The following is a 21301-nucleotide window of genomic DNA, read 5'->3' on the forward strand; positions in this document are numbered from 1 at the left end:
TTACTCTATCAAATTTAACTTTATCTGGGTAGTTTTAACTGTTTTAGTTTGGTCTTTGTAGAACTATGTAGAAGAAAAGCTTATTCCCACTTGGAACTGGATGGTCAGTATTATGGATTCTACTGAAGCTCAATTACGTTATGGTTCTGCATTAGCATCTGCTGGTGATCCAGGACATCCCAATCACCCTCTCCACGCTTCTCAGAACTCAGCTCGAAGAGAAAGGATGACCGCACGAGAAGAGGCTAGTTTACGAACCCTTGAAGGCAGACGGTATGAAATTCTTTGTCTGTTTAGACAGAAACCTTTTAGCCTAGAAATTGAGAGCTTTTTGATTGCCATTATATAAGACCCCACTCTGTTGTAAAGGAAGAAATACATGCCTTGCGTTAACTTCTTTTAAATTGTTGTGTAGTTGAAACAAAACAAGCTATAATCCAAGCTGTTATTCAATTTTATGAGTTCTTTATATGTTCTGGATACAAGTTCCTTATCAGATAGAGGATGTGCAGAAACTGTGTCCTGTGGGTTGTCTTTTCACTTTCTTGAGGTATTCTCTGAAGGACGTGTTTTTTAATTTGGGTAAAGTCTAGTGCTCTTCATTTTCTTTTGCTTTCGGTGTCATTTTAGGCAGTGATTCTCAAAGTGTGGTTCCCAGAAGAGCAGTATCAGGATCACCTAAGAGCTTGTTAGAAATACAGATTTTGGGTTCCACCCCATTCTTCTGACACTATAGGGCTGGGTCCAGCAAGCTGTTTTCAGAACTCTTCCAAGTGATTTTGGTGGACACAAGTTTGAGAACCCATGTCTCTAGGGAAGAAGTACCTTCTGGCAATACAAAGGACGTGGGAATTTCTTTCCTTTATAAATGTACAGTACTGTAAATAATACTCAGTGATTCTATTTCTAAAGTAGAGCCCAGGCTTAATTAGCTTTTATTACGGATAGTCTCAGTTCCTAATTTTGCATGTTTATAACAGTGGTAAATTTCACATTTGTGTTCTTTTTGTAAACATTGTTTTTTTTTTTTATCCCTGTAGACGTGCCACATTGCTTAGTGCCCGTCAGGGAATGATGTCTGCTCGAGGCGACTTCCTCAATTATGCTCTGTCTTTAATGAGGTCTCATAATGATGAGCATTCCGATGTTCTTCCAGTTTTGGATGTTTGCTCACTGAAGCATGTGGCATATGTTTTTCAAGCACTTATATATTGGATTAAAGCGATGAATCAGCAGACAACATTGGATACACCTCAGCTGGAACGCAAAAGGTATTCATACCTGCTGTGAAATTGATACAAGAAATACTTGATCAGTGTGATCTTTATTAGTACAGTGATTTTTGGAGGAGGGAGAAATAGTACAGGAGTATTTCATATGGGCAGATTGGCTTGAGTCTATCCAGCCTTTCTCTATAGCCACTCCTCACTTAAATTATGAAATCTAAGAATCCAGTTAGGCTTTATGTTGGAGATAGTTTGTCCTGATTTGTTTATCATGTTTCTGAGTTTGTGTAAGGACTCACTATTTCCTGATGTGATTAGCCTTTTGCTTCTTTTGAGCCTGTTTTGTAATTGTAGTACATTTGGCTGATCAGTCTTCCATCCCTAGGGTCTGAAACTTATATTGCAGTAATAAACATTGGTTAGGTACTGAACTGACCTCCTCAGGATTTTTATATCGCCTTTGCTCCTGTTCATACAGCGTGAAATACTCATGTAAAATGACTCACTTATCTTTTTAAGGACTCGAGAGCTCTTGGAACTTGGTATTGATAATGAAGATTCAGAACATGAAAATGATGATGACACCAATCAAAGTTAGTGTACAGAAAATCTGCTAACCTACTTCAAGAAATGGCTGCCTCAGTATTTCCCCTTCAAGCTTTTTAACTTCATTATTTTCTGTCTGGGTGGGAATTTCTCTTTTCTTCTCTATGTCCCGTTTCTTGCATTTTCTGTCCATTTTTCCTTATACATTCTTGCATTACTTACTTCATAAATAAGAATTAATGAACTTTTTAGTAATTTATATTTTTTGTTTTGATTTTGTATCTCTCCTTTGCATCTTTTATGTTTACTTTTATGTGTGTTGGTAATACATACATTTAAATAGAATTTTAGCAGAACTTTTGTTAATATTGCTGCAAAATAGAGAGTGTCAGGAAAATGGAACTCATAAATTTCATTGGAACTTAACAGTTAATGCAATTAAAAGAGAAAATTTTCCAAATTGAAGAAATTTTGGGACCTTCTGCACTTTCATAGTTTTCTGATATTATTTCAAGTAGAATTAAAATACTTTTCTAGTGGGGCCCACTTACCTGTTATTTAATATCACCTTGTACTTTATTACTTTTATTCAGCCTTGGGAAAGACAGATATCCTTTAATTTCTACTTTTTGAGAACCCAGCCATAGCTCACTGCTATTTTCACAGCATACTGTAAGCACTGACAAAAGTTTTATTCCTTTAATGGGAGTTGGTGTTGGTGGGCTGATTTCCTGTTGGGTTACTTGAGTTGCCCAGACATTTCTCTTTTTATCTGCTTATAGAGGAAGCAGAACTTACAAGTAAGCAAATGCTTAAATTTTAGCTCCTTATTTTCTCCTCCTTTTGAAGTCATCAGTGCACCAGATCCTGAATATGTTCAGGAAATGGGCTATATTCAGGTCTGAATCTCCAGGGAGATAAGAGGTAGATGTGGCTAGTCTCCACCCAATGCAAAATGGAACAGTATTTGTTACTGCTAATATTTTTTGCAAGTTTTTATTATATTGAAATATGCATAAATTTTAATCATTGTAACCATTTTAAACCAGTATTTTGAATTACCACTTTAAAATACTAACACAATTTTAGACTGTTGTTTTTGAGTGACATTAAAATTTTATCAAGAGATAATAGGATTTTTGGATTGAACAGACGAAGAATCTTTTACCCTTCCCCAATAGTTAATTTTCTAAAACAACCACATTTTATCTCTTCATGTTTAGGTGCTACTTTGAATGATAAGGATGATGACTCTCTTCCCGCAGAAACTGGCCAAAGCCATCCATTTTTCCGACGCTCAGACTCCATGACGTTCCTTGGGTGTATACCCCCAAATCCATTTGAAGTGCCTCTGGCTGAAGCCATCCCCTTGGCTGATCAGCCACATCTGTTGCAGGTGATTTAAATGAACTAGCCTTAAGGGTTCTTTTCAGTTGAACTTATTTAAGTGTTCAGTGTAACTGTTGTATTTTTGTTAAAATTCCAGCCAAATGCTAGAAAGGAGGATCTTTTTGGCCGCCCAAGTCAGGGTCTTTATTCTTCATCTGCCAGCAGTGGGAAATGCTTAATGGAGGTTACAGTGGATAGAAACTGCCTTGAGGTAAGATAGTAAAAATCATTGCAATATGATACTTGTAAGCTGAACACTTATCCAGGCATTCAGTTTTTTGGAAATGTGTTAATTCAGAATATTGTATTTATCCAAATAATAGAAGTATCAGAAATTCTTATGAATTCAACAGTATCATTAGTCTACTTTTGAGACTTGCTGTATGTAAGGCTAATGCACCTGTAAAATGGTAGATTCATTATGTGCTTTGCCTGTTTCAGGGTTGGTTGATATAATGTTACTGAATATTTAAATTTTTGCACATATGAGCATATATATTGACTTGTAACTTTTCTTTTTGAATCTAGAGTGGGAATAAAGTAATATTAATAATGATACCTATTTGTTGAAAAATTCTGTCTCCTGGGCACTGTCTCAATTAATCTTTATAACCATGTTGGGTAGAAAACATTATTGTCCTGATTTTATGGGTAAGGCATAGAAAGGTTACAAGAATTACATGTGGGGATGTCTATTGTTAGACAATGAGTGAAGTGACAGATCTAGTTTGAGCCTGAAATTACACTGTCCTGTTTCTCCAGTGAAAAAGTAATAACATGTTTAAGAGCAGGCATATAGAAGACATGTACTTGAATGGAACTTTCGTCATTATCTAAGTAACAAGGGAGGATTTGATGTACATAAGACGCTTAAGTAACCATAAATATTACAAAGATGCCTTTTAAAGTTCTCTAAGGCTGCTGTGGTAAATGCATGGAATTGGTGCTCAGCTGTGGTAATCAGAAAAGAAATAGGTTACATCCTTCTAACTAGAAGTACCAGAAAGGGATTATTGAACTTCCATGTGATTTCTGTTGAATATTAGTAAGTTGAAAAGGAAATTATAGTCAATTTATTCTTAATATCTAACATTTAAATGTAAAAATTCATAGGTTCTTCCAACTAAAATGTCTTATGCTGCCAATTTGAAAAATGTAATGAACATGCAAAATCGTCAAAAAAAGGAAGGAGAAGAACAGAATGTGGTGCCAGAGGAAGCTGAGAGTTCAAAGCCAGGCCCATCTGCTCATGACCTCGCGGCACAGTTGAAAAGCAGTTTACTGGCAGAAATAGGACTGACTGAAAGTGAAGGGCCACCTCTTACATCTTTCAGGTATTTGTTAAATGAAGGTAGTTTTTCTGTGCTGTGCCTTTATGGCTACTATAATTTTTATAAGAATTTTTATTTAGGAAATTTATAATCTATGTATTTTATTTGTATATAAATAATAGGATGGAATGTTATTATTTTTGTTTTCCTAGTTTATAATCAGATATTTAAAATGCTAAGAGTTTTCTGGATTTGGGGGGAGGGGGTTGTGACTGTTTTGTCACTGATTGGTGTTCTGATTTTCTGTGTTTGTTGGAAAAATTCTGACTCTGTTTTTAATGTTCAGTGCTGAGTTAAAGTATATATATCCACATCAAATTGCCAGTTACACACTTGTTCGAAGGAGCTTAGATGTGGTAGGTGGGGGGAGAGGATGGCATGTGAAAAAAAGAGTTTCTAGATTTCTGATCTACACATTTGCTTGGTTTCACTCCTTTGCCAAGTTCACATTTAGTAATTCTCTTGCAGGAGGTAGGTTCTTTGCTTTCCCAGTAAAAATTTGCCATAGTATATAGTGTGACTCGGTATGGCTCATCACCTAATGATCTGTTTAGTAAGTGTTTTTATGCTCTTTGGTTTTTTGGTTATGTAATGTCATATTTCCTTTTTTTTTTTGCTTAGGAGGAGTTAAGCTAGTTTAGGAAACTATGCACATCATATATACACAGTACAGTAATCTACAACCATAAAAAACAAGAATTGTGGACTGAGGTGCCCCCAGCTTCCTAGAGACAGTATGATTTGGACTGAGATGGTTAGAAAGTGTTAGAAGCAGATAGACTGAAGGAGAGAAGAATTAGAGGTAGAGAGAGAAGCTATTACTCATTCTGGCTAGTGGTGACAAAGGGACTGAAGTGGAATATTGTCTTTGGGGATGAAAAGGAAACCATGGGGTAAGAAAAGAAACTCATGAAGGGCTTGATCACTCTGGAGGAACCGAGGGAAGAATAAAATTTGTTGAAGTCTGTGCAACAGGAAAATAGGTGGTACTTTTGAAGGAAATTAGGAGGCAGTGTCATTGTAGTGAAGAGGTCATACCCAGTTTTACTTATTTTGAGCATGAGTTAAGTGTGATTGAAGTGGATATATTTCACGCAATGAAATTCTGGTCCATTGTGAAAGTTTGAACTAAATAGGGGTCTGGGAATCACCCAGTGGAGATGGACACTGGACTTTAAGGAGAGGAGGTAAAATTATAGATGAATTAAAGATGAAGGAGGCTGCCTCTTGGGGATGTACCCTTACATAAAGGACAGAAGGAATAATAGAGTAAAAATGAGAAGTTCTGCAAGAAACAAGTAGTTACAGGAAAATTCTCCATTAGAGAATATGGGGTTATAAATTAAGATCTCAGCATATTAAAAGACCAAGTAAGTTACTGTTATTGACCAAAAACCAGGAAGTTTTTAAGAGTTGGCTAAATTGCTCCTCCTCTCCCCTTAAATTTCTCACAGGCCACAGTGTAGCTTCATGGGAATGGTAATTTCCCATGATATGCTGCTAGGACGTTGGCGCCTTTCTTTAGAATTGTTTGGCCGGGTGTTCATGGAAGATGTTGGAGCAGAACCTGGATCAGTATGTATTTTGAGCACCTTTACATTCTAGTCTGCCTGATAAGTACATATTCAGAGAATAGTTTTGTCATGCATTTATGGTTTTTTTTCATTTTGTGTTTTTTTTTTTTTTCTTTTCTTTTTAAAGATCCTAACTGAATTGGGTGGTTTTGAGGTAAAAGAATCAAAATTCCGTAGAGAAATGGAAAAACTGAGAAATCAGCAGTCAAGAGATTTATCACTAGAGGTAAAGGTATTTAGAGTTTCTTATACTATACATATAGTATACTATACAATACTATACATGTAGTATTTATATAAAGTTTGAAAACAAAAATAGTAGATACACACCATGTAATTAAAAATTTAAAGAAAATGAATGGTGGTCACCGAATTTAGAGTAGTGGGTATCTCTGGCAGTTGGTTTTCCATTATCATGTAATGATGAACAGTGGGTTTGTTTAAGTATCATTGTGAATACACAGATTTAAACTGTTGATGTGCTTCATTTCATTCATGCTCAGTGTTTTCTGTAGCTGAGAAAGTGAGACTCTCACTTCAGTGAGGGTCCATCCAATCTTTGATCACTTCCCTACTATTTGATGTGTCGAATTTTCTGTTACTTTCTGTCACAGTCTTTAAATCAGCCATTTCTTCAAGAAGCATTGGTTCCTTTTAACAGGAAATTGTATTTTGAGGTTATAATCTGGACTTTAAGTTGTTCACTGCCTGTAGGGTTGGTCATTGTTTCCAGGCCTTTTAGTGGATAGAGCTAGGAAATGCTTCTTTAAAAAAATAAGAAAATTATACCATGTGTTCACACTGATACTCCCATTTCATATTCAAGATTTAGAAATACAAGTTTTGTTTTCACCCTTTAGTCTTTACTTCCTCTCTTCTGAACTGAATAATATCCAGCTCTCCAGCAACACCACTAAAATTACTCATTTGCTTTTATCCCACAGTATGCATATAGCAGTCTTAGAATCATAATGTCAACACTACTACTAACAAAATGATTATTGAAAATAGAGTTAAGATTTACTTGCAGTTTTTGTTCTTAGAGCATTTCCAGTTGGAGATTTGTAGTCAAATTACATTGTTTTAAAGTCACTTGAGATAATTTCTTCTGTGTGGCTTTAGTACCTACCATCTTACCTCCACACAGTTAAGGCCTTTTGGGTCATTTTGCCTTCATTTTTTAAGGATTGCTCTCCTTTTTTTTTTTTTTTTTTAAATTTTATTTTGTTTCATAGTGTAAACTATCTACAGTTGCAAGGTGAACTCTGTAGAAGTTGTTTATATTCAGAGAAATCTAGTTTACATTCCTATCTCTTTACTTTAGGTTCCCCCTACCCCCTTTTGGGATTTTTTTTGTTTGTTTTTTGATCCCCCACCCCCACCCCACAACTTATTTCCCTCCGACCTTCAAAAAATATAATCATGTATATGTGTTTATCTCTGTCCCTCACTCCCCACCCCGAGCATCACACCCCAAGTAAAATGTTACACATTTTACTCCATCTTGATTTTTCCAGTTAACATTATATCCTAGAGAGAAAACTGTGGCTATAGAGAGAGAAATGTTCTGTTCCTCTCTGTGTTTTCTAACTACCTAATAGTCTTAGTACCACATTTTATGGCTTTATCAGTTTTTTTTCAACCAGTGTCCTGTTGATAGACATTTGAGTTTGTTTCCAGTCTTTTGCTGTTACAAATAGTGGTGTGATGAACAACTTTATGAGTGTTTCTCTATTTGGCTAGTGTGTCTTTGAGATAGAATCCTAGATATGGGTTAGAGGGCATGCGTATATATAATTTTGTCAAATATTGGCAAATACTCCTACATAATGTCTGTATATTTTTGTACTTTCTGCATCAATACAAGAGTACCTGATTCTCCAAAGTCCTGCCTGCAGCTTGTAGTCAGATTTTTAGATTTTTGCCAATCTGATAGGCAGTATAATTTTAATTTGTTTTTCTCTTATTTTGAGCAAAGTTAAACGTTGTTTCATAGATTTCATGTACCGTGGCTGGTTCTTTTTCTGGGAACTATTATGTATGTTGACATATTTTGCCCATTTTTCCTAAATTTTTTTAGAAGCGCTAAGTGATACATATATACTGTTCATGAATCTTTGTTGGTAATAGAAGGTGCAAATATTTTTCCCAGTTTATCTTTTTTTTTTTTGCTTTTACTTTGTTATGATATTCTATAGCAAAGGAATATCCTATCTTTTTTTTAAGGATTTAAAAAATTTCACACTTTGATCTGTTTGCAGTTTATCTTGCTATATCCCCAAACTGGATGAATGGCTGTATTCTGGTGGATCTTTTAAGAAAATGTTCTAATTGAGTTAAATTCCATTATCCTGATTTAATGTAAGACTCTCTTGTGTGATTTAGAGTCCTACTTGGAATGTATAAGCTTTTGAGAACCCAGATACTTTATAGCTATTTCAACTGTCAAGGAAAAGCAAAAATTAGATTTTCAGATTTTACATAGAGAAGTTTCAAGGTGGTTTCCAGCACTGAATTTACTGCTTTTTGTTGCATTTCAATAGGTTGATCGGGATAGAGATCTTCTTATTCAGCAGACCATGAGGCAACTTAACAATCACTTTGGTCGAAGATGTGCTACTACACCTATGGCTGTACACAGAGTAAAAGTTACATTTAAGGATGAACCAGGAGAGGGCAGTGGTGTAGCACGAAGCTTTTATACAGCCATCGCACAAGCTTTTTTGTCAAATGAAAAACTGCCAAATTTAGATTGTATTCAAAATGCCAACAAAGGCACTCATACAAGTAAGTACTCTAGAGGCAACAAGCTCATAAAAATTCTTTCCTTGTATGATTGAAACAATGATGATCATGGTTATACTTTTATACTATTTTATTCTAGATCAATTACTTAACCTTGTTTAAACTAATAGACAGTTTACCAGTTGACTCTTTTATTGCCACATTCATTTTCATAAATGGTTATGATTGTACAATTGAGTTTTTCATCTCAGTTTTAATGTTTGGGAAATGGGAGGTTTAAGGTAGTATAAAAATTCAAAGAGCAAACTGCAGGATTTCCCAATAAGTACAGATACTGAGAAGAAAATGCTGTTATCTAGAACAGTGCTTTTTAAAGTATGATTTGCAGAGTTTCTGCCAGTCTCCAGTGAGATGGATTTTGCGACCAAAGGTAAATTGGCTATGTCACTAACTTCACTGTTTAACAAGACTTTTTTTTTTTTTTTTTTTGGATAATAAGGTTTTCTATGTTCACATCCTGGTGCAAGTTCTACCTCCTCAGTGATCACCACTTTGGGGTTAGGATTCTCACATTATTTTCAAGATTATGATAGTGTATTTTAAAATGTGAAAACTACAAAAGGTTGAAACTCGGGATTCATGTAAGGAAATCAGTCTCGTAGGTGAATGGATACACTAATTGAGGGAGAAGGAGTTAACTAACAGAATCCTGTGTTTTATTAATACCTAGGCTAGAGCTGTGTCTTACTACGGTTCTGTAAACTGCACCATAGAAGCTGAATGAGCTCTGGAAAGAATTGAGGATGAAAAGATTGGGGGCATACCCCAGCCTTTCATTATTTAACCATTTGACTTTCTGTATTCTTACAGTTTTTTAAAAAATTGTCAAATGTGAAGGAGGAAACCTAGGAAGTCATGACATTTCAGAAATAATTTTTCTGCACAGTCGTTAGGAAACCATATCTTGGTTTATGCTTAAGGTTTTAAAAAAAATAGCTGAGTGTTTTTAATGCTTTTAATGCCAAAAACTTAAGAATAGAGAAGATACTCAAATATGTAAGAAATCTCAGCTTTGTTTATGTTGAAACTAACATAGTCCTGGTTGCTACATTTTGTTTCACAACTCTGAGATGACAAGGAGATAAATTCATTCTACAGAATCACTCCCAACACTCAAAACCATAGGGAGAATAACAGAAAGGCACTAACACAGATGCTAAGGAAAATGATCTTCAGTTGTCATGTTCTTACTGTGGTTGTCTCATTTCCTCACATTGACTTTTAACATTTAAAGTAGTTGCATTTACATTCATCTAAACAAAGTGTATTTCCCTTCTTTCCAGGTTTAATGCAGAGATTAAGGAACAGAGGAGAGAGGGATCGGGAAAGAGAGAGAGAAAGGGAAATGAGGAGGAGCAGCGGCTTGCGAGCGGGTTCTCGGAGAGACCGGGATAGGTGAGATGGTTTTGTGTCTTTTATTGAGTACCGTCGTTTTGGATGACTTGGAGGTAGCCCTGAAAATAAGAGTCTCAATTATAAACTTTGAGAAAATGAAAATTAATAATTGGATAAGTGATGCGTTGTAACTAAAATAGTCTAACCAACTGTTACCTAATATGCTCTGCTTTAAAAAGCCAGGGGCAGTTGAAATTGTTTTGACTTTTTATTTATCACCCAAGTTCCTAAGTTTGTTTTAAAAATCTTAAATTGTGGCAATTGTGTTATTTAAAACTTACAGTTTTTCACATGTTAGAATGAGTGGCATTTCACTTTTGACTTAAAATTTCTGGGAAATAAGGGTGGTCTCTTGACTTCTGGTATTTTAAAGTCCTCTTCCCTTAAAATCAAATTAATACATGCATTGCAGACTTACAGATTTTCAAGTGACAAAATCTAGATAAATTTTATTTTCCAACCATCGTTCTTTTTAGGCATTCTTCCACTCTGGTACCATAACTGGAGCTAACTATATGCTCTGGTTTCCCACTTTGTTGCAGTGATATTTTCCATTTTGCAGACAAGGGAAATGAAGTCATCATAGCTTTGTTCATCTTTCAGGGATTTTAGAAGACAGCTTTCCATAGACACTAGGCCCTTCAGACCAGCCTCTGAAGGAAATCCTAGTGACGATCCTGACCCTCTGCCGGCACATCGTCAGGCGCTCGGAGAGAGACTTTACCCCCGTGTTCAAGCAATGCAACCAGTACGTATGGCGTGCTTAGCTACCTCTTAACCGGCTGTGCCATTTTGGGTTTTGAATTAAGGCTGGTATCTTAAGAGGTTGTCAGCTACTGGAAAGCCATGTGATTTGAGGACTGCCAAAAAGAGGAAGCTTAGGAGGGAAAGAAGCAACACTTACTGGAGAATAATTGTATATAGCTTGATGTTTATTTTACTACATATGCCAGGTTAGCATTCTACCTAATAATTTCCTTTTGTGCTAAGGAATTGTCTGTGCATTGTATTTATTTGTGCAAATTATTGTTGCTTTTTAAAGCCAACTTTGTTATCAGCTTGTAGCTGGAACATGTTGCAAATAGTGTACTTCACTTGATAAATAAGACAGGAAGGTTTTATTTTGAATGTTCTGTCAGGGGTTTCTTTCATATTATATGAAACATATAACCTAGTTTTCTTTTTTGTCTTTATACATAACTACCTTTACATACTAGAGCAAAAGAAAAATAAAACAATAAATCAGCTATATTTCAGTAAATTCTTAGCCTTAAATATGGGCATCTTTTTTCTTTCTGCTTTTCCTTCCTTCACATCTTCCCTCTCTTTTTTCCTACACTAAATGAAAAAAATGTTTCCAGGCCCCTGATGAAGAAGGGGGAAAAATGGACCTTGAGTATTTTTATGTTTACTCATGAATATCAAAAGTCTTTTTAAAAGACTTGTCAACAAATAAATATTAAACCTGCTTTAATAAGACTGCTAATGCATAGACTACTTACTCCCTACCAAAGTTTTCTATAATTAAGCTTCTAATCTCATAAACTCATGTGTTAGTTCTAGTGACTTCTTTGTAGATTGTGTCATTGTTTTCTACATGGAGAATCTGTTGTCTATAAAAAAGGAGTTTTACTTTTTCTTTCCAATCTGGATTACTTTTATTTCCTTTACTTGCCTTCTTAAACTAACTAGAACTTGCAGTATAATGTCAAATGGGAAGAAACATTACAATTCTCATCATCAAGTATCATGTTAGCTGTGGCCTTTTTCATAGATGTCGCTTATCAGGTTAAGAAAATTAACGTCTCCTCCCTTTCTCTTCTTCATAGATTCCAGTTAGAAAATATTTTGGAAGTTTTTCAGTTTGTTATCCAAGTTTCTTATATTTTCTGTGTCTTTTTTTTCCCCCCTTGATAAACTATTGCTTATTTAGACAAGAGGTTTCAGAGAGTGGAGGCAAGTAACATTTGTTTGTCATTCACAGGCATTTGCAAGTAAAATCACTGGCATGCTGTTGGAGTTATCCCCAGCTCAGCTGCTGCTGCTTCTAGCAAGTGAAGATTCTCTGAGAGCAAGAGTAGATGAAGCCATGGAACTCATTATTGCACATGGACGGTAATATGCACATTTGGGAAGACGTTTTAAACATTAGCTACTTTATTTTTAGGATATAGGTGTTAGCATATCTTATAATCTGTATTAAACAGTGCAAGACTTGAATGGTTTTAATTTTAGGAGATGGCTTAAAAATCTGAGTGAGACAGCCAAGTTTACTAGAAGGGCTGAATTTTAGCAGTCACTTTAGGTTTGAAGATAAATTTTATGAACCTTATTTCGAAATTAACTTACAAGAAGTACATCTCATTCTCCACCTGAATACCTCTGATGGTAAAGGCCAGATACCTCAAGGAATTGGGTGTAATTCCTGAGTCTTTGTAGTAAATAAGAAATTTCTTCTAGGCATCCTGATTTATCTTGGAAATCATGCAAATGTTTGCTTTTATTGTGCAATATATTTGTTTTTAATATAAAATTTAAAAATATCGAACAGTTAAATTACTTACCCATCTTTTCCCCAAGTGACAGGTTAAAGTGACAAGAAGATATACCACATTTAATCTGTGCCCTTCTATCTTGGGGCTACTCTTAATAACCAGTTTGAGGCTTTGAAGTGTCATTTTAAATGAAAATGTGGGTTTTTTTTTCTTCCTAGTCATGATATTGAATGAGGAACTTCAAGATTAGACATGGTCCTAGAGATGGATAAGTGGGTTGGCTAAACCCTGAAGTAAACAGCCGTTTAACTTATTCTAGCTGTTTACAAATCTCAGAGCCTTTGAATGGTCCAAGCCAAAGACTTGCCCCAAGTCTCTTTTCTTTGCTGTTGACTATTTTTCATTTCTTGACTTTTATGTACTACATTTTCATTCCTCTTCCTTGCTTCTGGATACAGCAACACTAATATAGCTTAGCCCATTACAGAAAAAGTTGCAAATAATGTGCATTTTTGCGGGGGGTGGGGGGGGGGTAGACATTTGTAAATATAAGGGTTGCTATTTTAGTAGTATTTTCTGTTGAATACAAGAATATATAATATCGACTGCTTTCACCTGCCTTTATGGATTGAACAGTGAATTTGTTAGTTTTCTAGGACAATTAAATACACTGGAACACTTGATTCCTATTGTGGTTGCCTTCTGAAATTTTTCCTGTTCTTTTACAGTGTTTTCCCTGAGCTCAAGTTTCAGTCCCCCTATGAAGACTGCATTTATTTTGTCTTAAATCGGGTAGCCTTTAGTTCATTGTCTTGGATCATACATGTAGTATTTTTGTGTATATTATTGCCATTTCTGCTCCTAGAACTGCAGTATGACTAGTAAAGTGTCCTAGATACTTATTTACTGCAAAACTTAAATATATTGATAAAGTCTTAAAAATTTAAATGTATATGGTTTTCTCTACACTAAATTCTAGAAATTTCAGTTATCTGCAATATGAAAGGTATTGTTTGTTTTTAGGGAAAATGGAGCCGATAGTATACTGGATCTCGGATTATTAGACTCTTCAGAAAAAGTACAGGTAAGGGATGTTTTGTGGGCTTCCCTGGTAGCTCAGATGGTAAAGACTCCACCTGCAATGTGGGAGACCCAGGTTCAATCCCTGCATCAGGAAGATCCCCTGGAGAAGGGAATGGCTGCCCACTCTAGTATTCTTTCTTGTCTGTTACGTGCATGCTGTATTTCAATTTGTAGGCTACGTGAGAACTTCCGTGCCAGCCAGGATATAATCATATCCCTTTCACTGATAACAACTTAAAACTCTAGAAAAACTTAAGAAAGGAACTGCTTGAGCATTCTGGAAAGTAAACAGTAGCACACAGATTGGAGGGAAGTCAAAACTTGAAAAACAACTGTTGGGGTATTATTTCAGGCAGGAGAGTAAAGCTATCCCCATTACTCCATCTTAACTGGAAGATAGCACATGCTTTAAGAAATAAACTATACTAACAGACTATCCCACATGGTGCATATGCAGAACAGACCCATAGTAGAATTAAAAGGTTTTTGGTAATGGAACACTGACTACTCATTGGAAGGACTGTTATTGAAGCTCCAATACTTTGGCCACCTGATGCCAACTCACTGGAAAAGACCCCAATGCTGGGAAGGATTGAGGGCAGGAGGAGAAGGGGGGCAACAAGAGGATGAGATGGTTGGACTTCACAAGATAGTGGAGGACAGAGGGGTCTGGAGTGCCGCAGTCCATGGAGTCACGAAGAGGCAGACACGACTGAGCAACACTGGGACCACTGCACACAGAGGATACTTCCAGGCTGAACCTAACCAGGTTGTTAACTACCAAAGCCAAAAAATTTAGCATTCTCCATATCATTTCAACAAGACCCAGAGTTCTGTAACTTAGTAAAAAAATGTCCGGGATACACTCCAAAATTATTCAACATACAAAGAACCAGCAGAGACTCACCAATTCTCCTGGGAAAAGAACTAAGTGATGCTAATCTTGAGGTTACCCCACTTGTTGGAATTATCAAAAACTTATCTCATGTTCTATAAGATAAGCAAATGAATGGAAAAGTCAAGATTCGCAACAGAGGAATAGAAAAAGAGAACCAAGGGAAAATTATAGAAAGTATTTATGAAAATTAAAAAGTTCATAGAATAGATCAATAGCAGAATGAAGATGATATAGGAAAGTATCAATTTGAAGATAGAAACTATCCATTTTGAAGAAGAGAAAGAGAAGAGATCTCAAACAACAGTTTTCGGAGACCTGTTGGACCATGTTAAACAATGTCATTGGAGTGCCCAGAAGAGGAGAATGAGATTGCTACAGGAAATATTTGAAGAAATAGTAGATGAAACCTTCCCAGATTTGGTGCACGACATATTTATTTGCAGATTCAAGGAGATCAATGAACCCTAAACAAGATAAACTGAGAGAAAACTGTGACTAGGTATAATCAAGCAGCTGTAAAACTAATAAGAAAATAATAGTGCCTTACATGTAAACAGTAATGTGCAAGGCAGTGGATTTCTCATCAGAAACTGTGAAGGCTAGAAGACAGTTGGAGCATCATCCTTAAAGTGCTTTTAAAGTTGTCAATCCAGACTTCTATCAAGGGAAAATAAATTTAAGGAATCAAGATAAAAGAAGCTACCAGAGTTTCACTGAGTGATTTTACTTAAATGGACAGAGAAGTTAACAGGAACAAGCTTTGTATATCACAATTCTGAAAGAATGAGTTAAAGTTTATTTATATTTAAATCTGAAACTTGCTTTACCTATAGAACTTTACATTTAAGTAATTTAAGAGAACCAGTTTGTATGCTTTGTTAAATATCAGTCTTAGGTAATGTTAAAAATATTACTGTTAATTTTTTTTGGAGGAGGTACCTGGATTATTACTAATTTTAAAGAGGGCTATGATGATATTTTTAAATAATAATCATTCCCTTGTATACACATATACTAAAATATAAATAAAATCTTGGGACTTGATATCTGATACTTTGTTATTAGGAAAACCGAAAGCGTCATGGTTCTAGTCGAAGTGTAGTAGATATGGATTTAGATGATACAGATGATGGTGATGACAACGCCCCTTTGTTTTACCAACCTGGAAAAAGAGGATTTTATACTCCAAGGCCTGGCAAAAACACAGAAGCAAGATTGAATTGTTTCAGAAATATTGGCAGGTAAAGTCACTCTAATCTTAGATTTGAATTTTTAAAAAATTTCAGTTTATGAGATTTTTCTAAAATACATTAGTTTTACATGTAAATCCATGGCTAATTCAAATCAGTGTACAACAAAAACTACTGTAATGATGTAAAGTAATTAGCCTCCAACTAATAAAAATTTAAAAAAAAAAAAAAAATAAAAAATAAAAAAGAGAAAGAAGTAAAAAAAAAAAAAAAAAAAAAAAAAAAAAAAAAATAAAATACATTAGTTTGTAAAATGTATATATGTTCTACTATAAAATTATTTAAGTGTGTATATTATGGTGTTATGTGGTCTAGAATTTTTTTAATTTAATTACTATTTAGTCTGTAAAATGTATATATGTTCTACTATAAAATTATTGAAGTGTGTATATTATTTATGGTGTTATGTGGTCTAGAATTTTTTTAATTTAATTACTATTTGCTTGTTTTTACTTTTAGGATTCTTGGACTGTGTCTATTACAGAATGAACTGTGTCCTATCACATTGAATAGACATGTGATTAAAGTGTTGCTTGGTAGGAAAGTAAGTGATTTTAATGAATCCAACTGCTTTTACAGTTGCAAAATTTTTTTATAAAGTATATAGTTATGGCATTAACTTAATATTAAAATTTAAGGCATTCTAGTCATTATAAAGTCATTTTCAAGCATTTAAGACATGGAGAAAAATCTCAATACATGGAGGAGACAGCATAGGAGAATGAGTGACACAGAAGTGAGTTTAGAGGGGTTGACAGACCTGGATCCCATTGCAGACAGATCTTTGGAATTTATTCCTCATTAATAGAATGGTAAAGATAATAATATAGTGCCTGGCACATAGTAAGTGCTCAGTAAGTTTTATTATTACCTGTTCTAGCAAGTAATGGCAATAGAAGTAGCATTGTATTGAAACGAGCACCCCTAGCTTCAAAACTGTATGTAAGATGTATGTTGGTAGAAGGGAGAAAAGAGGTAAGAACATCTAGCTCAGCAATGCTTGATAATTATATCTTGGTGACAGAATTAGCTTATTTTCTTTTGTGTTTTGATAGTTTGACAGCTTGTACATTCCTTTATGATGGGGAAGGTAGGAGAAAAACACATTCTTTAAATTAATGCATAATACTAATTATAATACACTATAAATAGCAAAATACTGTATGGTCTTTGCTACAGATGCACACCACACATCTGATATGAGTTAGCATCATTAACATTGTGGTCTGTCAATAATTTTCTCTTACCAAACCTACTAGTGAATATTGTTTTCTATTACAGCATATCATACTATGATACATATTTTTTCCTTTTTTTAAAATGCTAACTCTATTGACATCTTAATGTGTTCCAGGTAAAATGCTCTTGTACAGAGAAAGAACTGGACTTAAAAGCTAGCAGCATAGAAATGTTGAGCCTTTAACAAGGTTTATGGAAAAGGTCCTGGAATCAAACAGACTCAAATTATAACCCAATGATACGACCTTCAGCAAGTTACTGAATTCCTTTGAGCATTAGATTTATCATCTGGAATTACAGAATGTGTATTTAGGATCAGCTGCTCAGCATAATCACTGTTTAATAATTAGTTCTGGTTCCTGCAGATCAATTTAGAACTTAAAGCTCTTACACTCCTGGCTTTAAATTTTTCAAAAATATATACTTTTCATACTTTGAAAATTAAATGTATTATCAGAGCCAAAGACTTATTAAAATTTTACCTCTTTAGACCAGTTATATTAGTGGGAGATTATTCTTTATCAGTGTATTGTCTATCTTCAAATTAGATAAAATTTTTATCATAGATTTCAACTTAACTACTGAATCCAATTAAGATGTTTCTTTCATAATTCATTTTTAGGTCAATTGGCATGATTTTGCTTTTTTTGACCCTGTGATGTACGAGAGTTTGCGGCAACTTATTCTTGCTTCTCAGAGTTCAGATGCTGATGCTGTTTTCTCAGCAATGGATTTGGCATTTGCAATTGACCTGTGTAAAGAAGAAGGTGGAGGACAGGTAAAACAAATGAATTTGGTTAGTCTATTGAGCTTGAAACACAGAAAAACAATTTAGATAGGCAGGGACCAAGAAAGAGAAAGACGCACACACACACACACACACACACAAAGACACAGTAAGAGATGGAGAGAAAGATATGAATGGATGGAGAGTTAGATTGAGAGGTTGAAGAGTTTATAGTTACTTAGGCCTAGAATGTCTGCATCTCTTAGTTGTCAAATACAGGATTGTCTCTTTAGATTTTAAAATTTTAGGAAATTGTTTTATGAACTGCTAACTTATTCCTGCTTTGTCAAAATTGGTTTTACATGGCACTGCTAAATTTTCCACAGGTTGAACTTATTCCTAATGGTGTAAATATACCAGTCACTCCTCAGAATGTTTATGAGTATGTGCGGAAATATGCTGAACATAGAATGTTGGTAGTTGCAGAACAGCCATTACACGTAAGTTTTTTCCAGAAAATGTCACTTGATCTGATGAGGCTATTTGTATCTTCTGTGTTTTAAACTAGCTTACAGTGTATTCAGCTTGCTTATGAAGGGTCAAAATTTTTAAACCAAAATGAGTTTACATACAGTATAAATTATACCCGAGTCCAGACCAACTCCTTTCTTTTGGGTAAAACTACTTGGAAGAACCATGTAATCATCAGAAAGTAGATCTGGTGAGTAAAAATTTGGAAAGGATGCTTTATGGGACTCAGATGATTACCGTTTTGGAGTCCTGCAGCCATCCATGCCTCTGGTGACATACTAGGTGGACCCCTTGGACTCCGAGGCAGTTATTGGTATGGTTTATTATAACAAAAGGACTCTCACAAGGGGAGAATTATATCAGACAGAGTCTGGAGGAATCCAGGTACAAGCTTCAAAATTTTCTTTCTGGGGGTATGAGTTGTCACAAAAAAATAGGTTCTTCCTCCAGCAGTGATTTACAGCAATGCCTATGCAGTGTTTGTGTTTAGGGAAGCCTACTTTAAGAGTCAAGGCCCAGCTTTTTTACTGGAGGCCAGTCCTACTAGCAGAGGAAATATTAGAGTCCTGTCAGACTCCCAGAGGAAAAACACATGTTCATCATAAATCACCTTTTTTACAGATAGTCTAGACAAGCTGTTACAGCAGGACTTACTGCCACATCAGTTAGTAATAATGTAGGGAACATTCCAAAACCCAAGTTTCCAGATGCCTGTCAAGGACCATCCTCCCAACAGACTCTTCTAAAGATCAACATCGGGCCGACTATGTTAACTGTTTCTCCTCCTGGTGAAGAATGTTTATGAAGTGGTTTTGATCCCTGTGCTGGGAATAATTGTGTGGGCTCTGGAATTCTACTGTCCGGATTCAAATCATGCCTGCAGCCTGCTCTAGCTGTGTAACATTAGCAAGCTACTCAAGTACCGTGTGCCTTTGTTCCCTCCTCTGAAAATGAGGATGGGATTAACGTTAATTAACATATGTAAGGTGCTTAGAACAGTTCTTAGCATTTCTCAGTAAGTTTGTGTCAGGGATATTGGTTTTTTGTCATCATCATACTTTTCTTAGGATATTGACAGGATAGCATGATTGACAGATTGTTTCTTTTTTTTTTTCCCCATTTATTTTTATTAGTTGGAGGCTAATTACTTTACAATATTCTAGTGGTTTCTGTCATACATTGACATGAATCAGCCATGGAGTTACATGTGTGCCCCATCCCGATCCCCCCTCCCACCTCCCTCTCCACCCGATCCCTCTGGGTCTTCCCAGTGCACCAGGTCTAAGCACTTATCTCATGCATCCAACTTGGGATGGTGATCTGTTTCACCCTAGATAATATATAAGTTTCAATGCTGTTCTCTTGAAACATCCCACCCTCGCCTTCTCCCACAGAGTCCAAAAGTCTGTTCTGTACATCCGTGTCTCTTTCTCTGTTTTGCATATAGGGTTATCATTACCATCTTTCTAAATTCCATATATATGTGTTAGTATACTGTAATGGTTTTTATCTTTCTGGCTTACTTCACCCTGTATAATGGGCTCTAGTTTCATCCATCTCATTAGAACTGATTCAAATGAATTCTTTTTAATGGCTGAGTAATATTCCATGGTGTATATGTACCACAGCCTCCTTATCCATTCGTCTGCTGATAGGCATCTAGGTTGCCTCCATGTCCTGGCTGTTACAAACAGTGCTGTGATGAACATTGGGGTACACGTGTCTCTTTCAGATCTGGTTTCCTCGGTGTGTATGCCCAGAAGTGGGATTGCTGGGTCATATGGCAGTTCTATTTCCAGTTTTGTAAGAAATCTCCACACTGTTTTCCATAGCGGCTGAACTAGTTTGCATTCCCACCAACAGTGTAAGAGGGTTCCCTTTTCTCCACACCATGGAGAAAAGGTTGCTTGTAGACTTTTGGATAGCAGCCATCCTGACTGGTGTGTAATGGTACCTCATTGTGGTTTTGATTTGCATTTCTCTGATAATGAGTGATGTTGAGCATCTTTTCATGTGTTTGTTAGCCATCTGTATGTCTTCTTTGGAGAAATGTCTGTTTAGTTCTTTGGCCCATTTTTCAATTGGGTCATTTATTTTTCTGGAACTGAGCTGCAGGAGTTGCTTGTATATTTTTTAGATTAATCCTTTGTCTGTTGCTTCATTTGCTATTATTTTCTCCCAACCTGAAGGCTGTCTTTTCACTTTGCTTATTGTTTCCGTTGTTGTGCAAAAGCTTTTAAGTTTCATTAGGCCCCATTTGTTTATTTTTGCTTTTATTTCCAATATTCTGGGATGTGGGTCATAGAGGATCCTGCTGTGATTTATGTCGGAGAGTGTTTTGCCTATGTTCTCCTCTAGGAGTTTGATAGTTTCTGGTCTTACATTTAGATCTTTAATCCATTTTGAGTTTATTTTTGTGTATGGTGTTAGAAAGTGTTCTAGTTTCATTCTTTTACAGGTGGTTGACCAGTTTTCCCAGCACCACTTGTTAAAGAGGTTGTCTTTTTTCCATTGTATATCCTTGCCTCCTTTGTCGAAGATAAGGTGTCCATAGGTTCGTGGATTTATCTCTGGGCTTTCTATTCTGTTCCACTGATCTATATTTCTGTCTTTGTGCCAGTACCATACTGTCTTGATGACTGTGGCTTTGTAGTATAGTCTGAAGTCAGGCAGGTTGATTCTCAAGATTACTTTGGCTATTCGAGGTTTTTTGTATTTCCATACAAATTGTGAAATTATTTGTTCTAGTTCTGTGAAAAATACCGTTGGTAGCTTAATAGGGATTGCATTGAATCTATAGATTGCTTTGGAT

At 35.6% G+C, this 21301-nt stretch overlaps 1 protein-coding gene across 1 annotated transcript in view; it reads left to right on the forward strand.

Moving 5' to 3' along the window:
• Positions 1-21301, forward strand: part of UBR5 (ubiquitin protein ligase E3 component n-recognin 5) — a 144277-nt gene that overhangs the window by 111137 nt on the left and 11839 nt on the right. The window contains exons 40-56 of the mRNA XM_070477316.1: positions 62-273; positions 1041-1271; positions 1746-1819; positions 2996-3168; positions 3259-3372; positions 4275-4495; positions 5947-6067; positions 6194-6292; positions 8610-8853; positions 10155-10266; positions 10870-11014; positions 12251-12381; positions 13785-13845; positions 15808-15983; positions 16452-16536; positions 17854-18009; positions 18345-18458. Of these exons, the coding sequence (XP_070333417.1) occupies positions 62-273; positions 1041-1271; positions 1746-1819; positions 2996-3168; positions 3259-3372; positions 4275-4495; positions 5947-6067; positions 6194-6292; positions 8610-8853; positions 10155-10266; positions 10870-11014; positions 12251-12381; positions 13785-13845; positions 15808-15983; positions 16452-16536; positions 17854-18009; positions 18345-18458 (2469 nt within the window). The remainder of the gene's footprint in view (positions 1-61; positions 274-1040; positions 1272-1745; positions 1820-2995; positions 3169-3258; positions 3373-4274; positions 4496-5946; positions 6068-6193; positions 6293-8609; positions 8854-10154; positions 10267-10869; positions 11015-12250; positions 12382-13784; positions 13846-15807; positions 15984-16451; positions 16537-17853; positions 18010-18344; positions 18459-21301) is intronic.

The sequence above is a fragment of the Odocoileus virginianus genome, chromosome 15 (genome assembly GCF_023699985.2).
Source record: "Odocoileus virginianus isolate 20LAN1187 ecotype Illinois chromosome 15, Ovbor_1.2, whole genome shotgun sequence".
In the NCBI taxonomy this organism is placed as follows: domain Eukaryota; kingdom Metazoa; phylum Chordata; class Mammalia; order Artiodactyla; family Cervidae; genus Odocoileus; species Odocoileus virginianus.